Raw genomic sequence first — 8,286 nt, forward strand, 5'->3', positions numbered from 1 at the left:
GTGTTCCCCCACCCACCCACTGACTCCTGGCTCCCTGCCCTCTCATTTACATCACTTTTTGCTCAGTTATGTCTGTCTCTATAGAAAGATAATAGATAGGTAGATAGATAGATAGATAGATAGATAGATAGATAGATAGATAGATAGATAGATAGATTACATATACATATGAACCATTAGAAATAATTATATAGACTGATATACATAAATATATATGCGATATTGCGATATTTAGTTGAATGTAAACAATTAGAAATAACCACAACACAATGTGAATGTTGTCCTAACTTACATTTTCTATTATGGAACATATTAGGCCCTTACTTTATAACTTAGTCTCAATCCTGCTACCAGATTTTTTGCCATAAAAGACCTCTAGGTCATCCTCGGTCACCTCTGTAAGATTGTGACACAGGCTTATTAGTTTAGTATATTTTCTCTACCTCCTAAGATTGAAAACTCCCATTAGAATGGCCCAGTATGCTCTGCTTACAGCACTTGAGGGCTTCTCTTGCCCAAAGTTTCAAAATATTCCATATTTCTGCTGTAAGTAAATTCCAAAGGCCTAGGAAACACAAGGCCAGATAATCACAGAAAGAACACCGCCTGGTGCCTGAGATTGCTTTTTATATTAAAAACAGGAGAGTATTGTAATATAGATCTTAAGACCAATAGTTTAATAGTTTAATGAAGTAAATTTTGTGGTACATATTTCAAAAGAATGAAAAACTCAGATTTGCTTAACTATTTTATAACCATATGACTAAAACAGACATTCACAGTCTAAACTTGTATTTTTTTATTTAACAATATATGAATTTTCAATTATGTACAAAATACAACATCAAATATAATGATGAAATTCAAAACAGAGGAAAAGGATGGAAAAGGCTTTGAAATATTCAGAAATTATGTATTATTTAACGACTTTTCTCAAAGCACACAAAACCTCCTTGTTTCTTAAGCTGTAAATAAAGGGGTTTAGCAGAGGAATCACAACTGTGTAGAACAGAGAATACATTTTATCCTGGTTTTCACCTGGTGCAGACCCATGACTCACATACATGAAGAGGAGGGTACCATAGAACAAAGAGACAGAGAGCAGGTGGGCACTGCAGGTAAAGAAAGCTTTTCTTCTGCCCTTCTCAGACTTCATGTTCAGGACCGCAAATAGGACACGGGCATAAGAGACTATAATAGTCACAGAGGTACTGATTTGTATGGAAGAAGCAAAAATAAAAATTACCAATGCATTCAGAGATGCATCTGTGCAAGAAATTGTGTAGAGTGGCAAGATTTCACAGTAGAAATGATCAATAACATTAGATTTACAGAATGTTAATCTGAATAATAATCCCACATGAACTATAGGATTTAGAACACCAATTATATATGATAAACTGATGAACACAGTGCAGAGTCTCTTGGACATCACCACTAGATAGAGCAGAGGGTTGCATATGGCTACATAGCGGTCATAAGCCATTGCTACCAGGAGGAAAATTTCAGTAGTTGCACTGAAGCAAAAAAAATAATATTGGGCAAAACACTCACCCACAGATATCATGTCATTCTTATTTAAAAATTTCATAAGCATCTTTGGTGTCACAGAGGATGACGTGCAGGCATCAGCAAAGGCCAAATTTCCAAGGAAAAGGTACATGGGTGTGTGAAGATGAGGGTCCTTCCAGATGAGAAAGATCAAGCCAAGGTTGCCCACCATAGTGATGACATAGATGAAGAAGAACACCAGGAAGAGGGGAACTTGAAGCTCTGGACGATCTGTTATTCCTCTAAGAACAAACTCAGTCAACAAGGTGCTGTTTCCTTCCATCACACCCCCTCAGGATTATCACTGCAAAGAGAGATGAGACAAAGAAAAGATAACCAAGAGTCTATGAGAACAATACCAGATCATAGTCCTCTTTCACACATGTCAGGTACTCCTTAATAAACAAGAAAGAACAAAGTGAACTGTTTCTGCTTTCAAAGCTTTCTTGAAATAGGAAAAAATTTATCAACCATTTTGATGCATACATATTATAATATGAAATTATCTGAAAACTAAACACATTTATAACTCATATTTTTAAACAAAACTTAGAATGGTAAAAATGGAAAATACACTTTGTACCAAATAAAACCAAGCTCAAGACGAAAAGTCTCATTGAGTAAAGTGTTGCTTTATATAACGACATTTTCATTTTCATTTAAAATGGATTCTGACCATGCTGACACTCTCCAGTTCTGTAATGATAAACATGCACAATTGCAGCCAGCCTTAAGGTAGTCTGTGCACTTGAATCACTGCACTGATGACCTCAAGTTAGAGCTGACCAATTAGAACTGTCAGGTTTGAGGATTCATATGAACAGAAATAGCCATGGAGTCTTAATACAAGTACAACCAAATGTGTTTCCTACCAACATACACTTTTACCTTTTTTAAAATCTTAATAGACAGTTCTTTTTAGAGTTAGCTAACATCTCCATACCTATATTTGTGATTTCAGTAAACTATTTTTCTCAAATCATTTGCTTTATTTTTTTAAAAGGACTGAAGACTAAAACTGTTTTTACCAAAAATAGACAACAAATCATGTTGTAACAAAATGCACAGAAGAATTCAAATATTGTAAAAAAAAGGGGGGGGGGACCAAAGGTACCTTCTGTGTCTTCATTTCAACTAAATTAAAAAAAAAAAAAAACTGTTCTGTGAAGTTAGCTCCCTTCCATCTTTCCTGGGAATGGGAAAGAGGAGTTTTGCTTAGAGTCTTATTGAATTCTAAAACATTAGCAAAGAAGCAGGTAAGCCCTGTAATAATTACTAAGTGTTCCACGGTCTTATAGCTCCCAAGCATTTCACATGAAACACATGCGGTTGTAGTGGTCGACTCTCCCTCTCGCAATATGCCCTGCAAACCCCTGGAACCCACTAACCAGGTGAACAAGCAGACATTGATCATCTGAAGCCACACTGTCCTGTGATCCCAGGGACCACCAATTCATCTTGATTATGAAAATATCCAAAGTAAAAGTCACAAAGAGAAATTTTACTACGTAGCAATCACAGCACAGAGGTTCATCGCATGGAATCTTACACATTCACATGATGGAGCTCAAATCTTTGGTCGATAAATACATAGCTGTGAGTCACCTGGCTTTAGAGAAAACGAAGAGAATAACAAAATATTTCATTTAGCTTTTCAGGACTCCTGTGTGTCCTACTTGTTAGATGATTTCCTTAAAAACATATTTACACTCATCACTCTCATGCAATTATTGGCACATTAGGACAAATTTTGGGTAATGAAGTGCTTGAACTATATAATTTTCTCACCAAATTCCTATGAAAATCTCTGCAGGCATGTATACAACAAGAACTCCATGACAATACTCAAAGTTCAGGAAAAAAGAGGGTCCATAATATCTGCCCTTCTCATGTCCATGTACTTTAACAAAAGAAATTTCTAAGAGGCTTATTTATTTACTTCAATCTTATTTTTAAAGTCAATGTTAAAACTCCCTCAGTGCAAACAAAACTCCCTGTAGAATAAAGAAATCTGCTGAGCATTGTTTATTATTCAGCTAATTATTACTAGCAAACATATTATGATGGCCCTGCATAGTCTTGCATGTTTTCTAAAACCAAAATATTAAAAGTCACTTGTCAATAAATATTTACTCCACTGACATTCTCTAGGTATTTTAGATGCAATTGACTCAATACTATTTTATGTTTAGGAAAATATTTTTGTTAGTATGCATATTGCATATTAGTATGGATACTACTTCCTTGAAAACTATTAAGTGTTCACATGGCATTTTATAAGTTAAACGCGTATTTATTAATTCAGGTTTGTTTCATACCATTCTCTCACTGAGAATAAATTTTATTGAACCATAAGATATTTCCAGTATGAATGCATTCCTCACATGTAAAATCAGCAAACTTATTGTGGCTTACTCTAATCAAATATCAAAAATGATTAAGGTTATGGAAATATATAAAAAGTTAAAGAGAACAAATTGCTTCTATGTCACTGATTACTGGTGAATACTGACAGCATTTTCGTTCAAGCATCCGAGACCTCTATCTACTCATCTCTTTTGTGTATATAATATTAGTATATACTGGTAAAATCAAAATGATGTAATTATACATATCTTTCTTAACAAAATAAGTGACATATTTTCTAATATCTTAACTTGAAAATTCACAGGCTTATTTCTCCTGGTTATAAAAATTTCGTGAAAATAGTCCCACACCTAATTCTCAGAGAATATTGGAGAAAGCAGGGCTGACAGACTGATTGTAAAAGCCAGAAGATCAAGGAGTTTGCTGTGAGGTTGTGTCTTCTAGGAAATTCAGGAGCAACACCCATAAAGTCTCAGCAACAATTGCTCACCAAATGTGAGCAGAGTCAGAGTGATGTCAACAAACATGTCAGACTGCATGGAGAAAAGTTCATGAGACCTCAGCCCTCCACAATGAACTATAAGAAACTGAGGAAGGCTGAGAACAGTAGAAGCGGTCTTCCCCAGGGACGAGCACACCAATTGGTTGTCCAGTGTCAAATGGTCAGCCCTGAACACATGCAAAATAGGAAATTTATGTGGACTGGACAGTTTCATATAACAATTTTAATATATTGTATGTATATACTTACATGCATGCAATAGTAATTTTAGAAAAATGGATGCCATATATTTGAAGGAAAGTAGAGAAGGATATATAGAAATATTTAAAAGGAGAAAAGGAAAGAGACAAATATTGTAATTAAATTAAGTCTCAAAAATGTCCTATGAATATCTCTCGTCTTAAAGTCTAAAATTGAAATATTGTGTGTGTGTGTGTGTGTGTGCGCGCGTGTGCATGTGTGTGTGCACGTGCTGTTATTGGATGTTGTCTTACAATTTTGCCATGAAACTATGGGTGTATTGTGACCATTTACATTACATTACATATCCAAAAGCAACACATTTTGCCTTCTTATGCAAGCCACAGAAAATCAACATACTATGTTTGTGTATATACACATAACCACATAAACAAAGCACAAAACACCCTGACCCACATGATTTGGAAAAGCTATGGCTTTTGAAAAAGCTATAACTTGCCCTAAATTTCTGAAAACCCTTAAATTATTGTTGCATGTATTTAATAAGTTCAAATTGATGTTTCGATACATGCATGCAGGACTTCATGATTAGCCATTGTCACCACATTATGAATCCATCACAAAATGTCTTCTTATCCCACTGAAACCTTCTTCCTTTAGCAGTCATTTCCTTAATCAGTCAACTCTTCAGGCTTTAGAAATTATGCATCTACTCTGGTTTGTGTGTCACATAGTTTTAGATTCTGCATTTATGTAAGACTAGGTAGTGCTGAGCCTTCTAAGCCTGGGTAATTTCATTTAGCATATCATTCCTATTCACTCACATTTTTTTCAAACAGCATAATTTCCATACTTTGGCTAATATTCTTTTCATTTGTTTACCTCATTTTCATTGTCAGTCCACCCATGGGCATGTAGGATATTTTAGTACATTGGGCATTGTGAAAGGTACTACAGTGAACATGAGAATGTGAGCATCTCTTAGAATATTGATACTGTGGATCTGCTTGTTGGTTTTGGAGCCAGTTCCATCCTGTTTGGAACATGCAGACTTGAAGATTCTGCCTCTAAGATGTTGACCAAATAAATATTCTTAGTCTTAATTTCCTCTCAGGCAAAGTCAGTAATGTGGACCTAAGAGGTTTCCAGAATCAAAAGGAGAAAGGGAAGCAGCTGTCATTGGTGTCAGTTGATAAAGACACACAATGGTGATTTAAATTGTATTGGAATTGTTTTACTTATTCATAAATAAAGCTGCCCATCTCTTCCAAAGAATAGGGGACACCTTAAATGAGATGTGTGATGTTCACTGGAAATTTTGCTTAACTCTGTAGACAAAACAACATTTACACCTCGTTCTTTGAATCTTTTAGTTGCTATGCTGTCCCCATGTTGAATGCCTATCCCGAGTGACTGACTTCTTCCAGCAAATTCTTCACCACCTAAAAGCTCCACAACCTTTCCAAGTAACAACACTAGCCAGGAGCAAGAGTACAAACCTGTAACCCCATGTATTGTACAAAATTTTTATCCCAATCAAGGGTTTCTACCCCACCTTTAATTATTTAGTTCCTGGATAAAAGACATACACAACCTTTATATTTACAATAAGCTTTAAACAGCACAAGAGCTGGGCAGGGCCAATACCTACCCTCTATGCTGTTAGAATCTGCGTTTCTATTGATAACCACAAATTATTACTCACTACTTACTATGTTTCATCTGGGCTGCTATTAATTCCAATTTGCCATCCCTCAAGGCCATGTTTTCATGACTCACATAACCCATGGCATCTTTCTCTTCTCCCTTCACTTTCTTCTCTCCCTTATGGTTCTCCTCTGATCCCCAATCCCAGGAACCCTAAACCCTGCCTATGTTTCTTGTGCCTAGCTGTTGGCTGTCAATCAAAAATAATTTGGGGGCTAGGTCACACAGTGTCACTTGGGTCTATGTGCAGATTCTCTCATCTCTATGACAACCAGGTCTTGGGGGTTAGAATTAACATTATAATATTAGCATTAGAATACAAGCAGCATCAGGACAACCCACTACTCCCACAGTGAACATGACCCATTCAAACCAAAGCCTTCCACCCCTGGTTTCCCTGGGCTTATGGTCACCTCTTAATACAAAGAACATTCAATATAACTTTAATGAGTCCATTGTCTTAGGAAGTTCAAGCACTGATCAAAGGTCAAATTTCAACTAATAACAGATGTAAGGTAGCATCTTAATTGTGACACCTCTCTTAAAAAATTCAAAAGAACAAAACATATCTCTATCAGACTGTGATACAAACTAATCATTCCCACTCCAAAGGAACAAATAGGAGCATAGCAAGGAAAGATTGGACCAAAGCAAGACCAATATCTAGCTGGGCAACACATCCTACAGTTCTATGTCCAGCAATTAAGATTACTATAGGAGGATCCAGCAATACCTCTCCTGGGCATATATCCAGAAGATGCCCCAACTGGTAAGAAGGACACATGCTCCACTATGTTCATAGCAGCCTTATTTATAATAGCCAGAAGCTGGAAAGAACCCAGATGCCCCTCAACAGAGGAATGGATACAGCAAATGTGGTACATTTACACAATGGAGTACTACTCAGCTATTAAAAAGAATGAATTTATGAAATTCCTAGCCAAATGGATGGACCAGGAGGGCATCATCCTGAGTGAGGTAAAACATTCACAAAGAAACTCACACAATATGTACTCACTGATAAGTGGATATTAGCCCCAAACCTAGGATACCCAAGATATAAGATATAATTTGCTAAACACATGAAACTCAAGAAGAATGAAGACTGAAGTGTGGACCTATGCCCCTCCTTAGATTTGGGAACAAAACACCCATGGAAGGAGTTACAGAGACAAAGTTTGGAGCTGAGATGAAAGGATGGACCATGTAGAGACTGCCATATCCAGGGATCCACCCCATAATCAGCATCCAAACGCTGACACCATTACATACACTAGCAAGATTTTATTGAAAGGACCCAGATGTAGCTGTCTCTTGTGAGACTATGCCGGGGCCTAGCAAACACAGAAGTGGATGCCAACAGTCAGCTAATGGATGGATCATAGGGCTCCCAATGGAGGAGCTAGAGAAAGTAGCCAAGGAGCTAAAGGGATCTGCAACCCTATAGGTGGAACAACATTATGAACTAACCAGTACCCCGGAGCTCTTGACTCTAGCTGCATATATATCAAAAGATGGCCTAGTCGGCCATCACTGGAAACAGAGGCCCATTGGACTTGCAAACTTTATATGCCCCAGTACAGGGGAACACCAGGGCCAAAAAGGGGGAGTGGGTGGGCAGGGGAGTGGGGGTGGGTGGATATGGGGGACTTTTGGTATAGCATTGGAAATGTAAATAAGCTAAATACCTAATAAAAAATGAAAAAAAGGCCAGCAGAGTCTTGCCCAACACCCGCAAGGGCCCACACGGGACTCCCCATGGGATCCTAAGACCTCTGGTGAGTGGAACACAGCGCCTGCCCCAATCCAATCGCGGGAACCTGAGACTGCGGTACATAGGGAAGCAAGCTACCTGGGCCTGATCTGGGACACAAGTCCCTTCCGCTCGACCCGAGCTCCGGGCTACCTTGCCAGCAGAGTCTTGCCCAACACCCGCAAGGGCCCACACGGGACTCCCC

At 37.7% G+C, this 8,286-nt stretch overlaps 1 protein-coding gene across 1 annotated transcript; it reads right to left on the minus strand.

Annotated features, from left to right (window-relative positions):
• Nucleotides 1-916: 916 nt before the first annotated feature.
• Nucleotides 917-1,834, minus strand: Olfr205 (olfactory receptor 205). The gene has a single exon (NM_001011736.1). It carries the CDS (start codon nt 1,832-1,834, stop codon nt 917-919), a length of 918 nt encoding a protein of 305 aa, NP_001011736.1.
• Between the last annotated feature and the right edge of the window lie 6,452 nt (nt 1,835-8,286).

This window comes from Mus musculus, chromosome 16 (genome assembly GCF_000001635.26).
Source record: "Mus musculus strain C57BL/6J chromosome 16, GRCm38.p6 C57BL/6J".
Taxonomy (NCBI): Eukaryota; Metazoa; Chordata; class Mammalia; order Rodentia; family Muridae; genus Mus; species Mus musculus.

Bases quoted from the DNA above. Each gene is read 5' to 3' on its own strand.
- Olfr205 (NM_001011736.1), bottom strand. From the start codon at position 1,834: ATGGAAGGAAACAGCACCTTGTTGACTGAGTTTGTTCTTAGAGGAATA.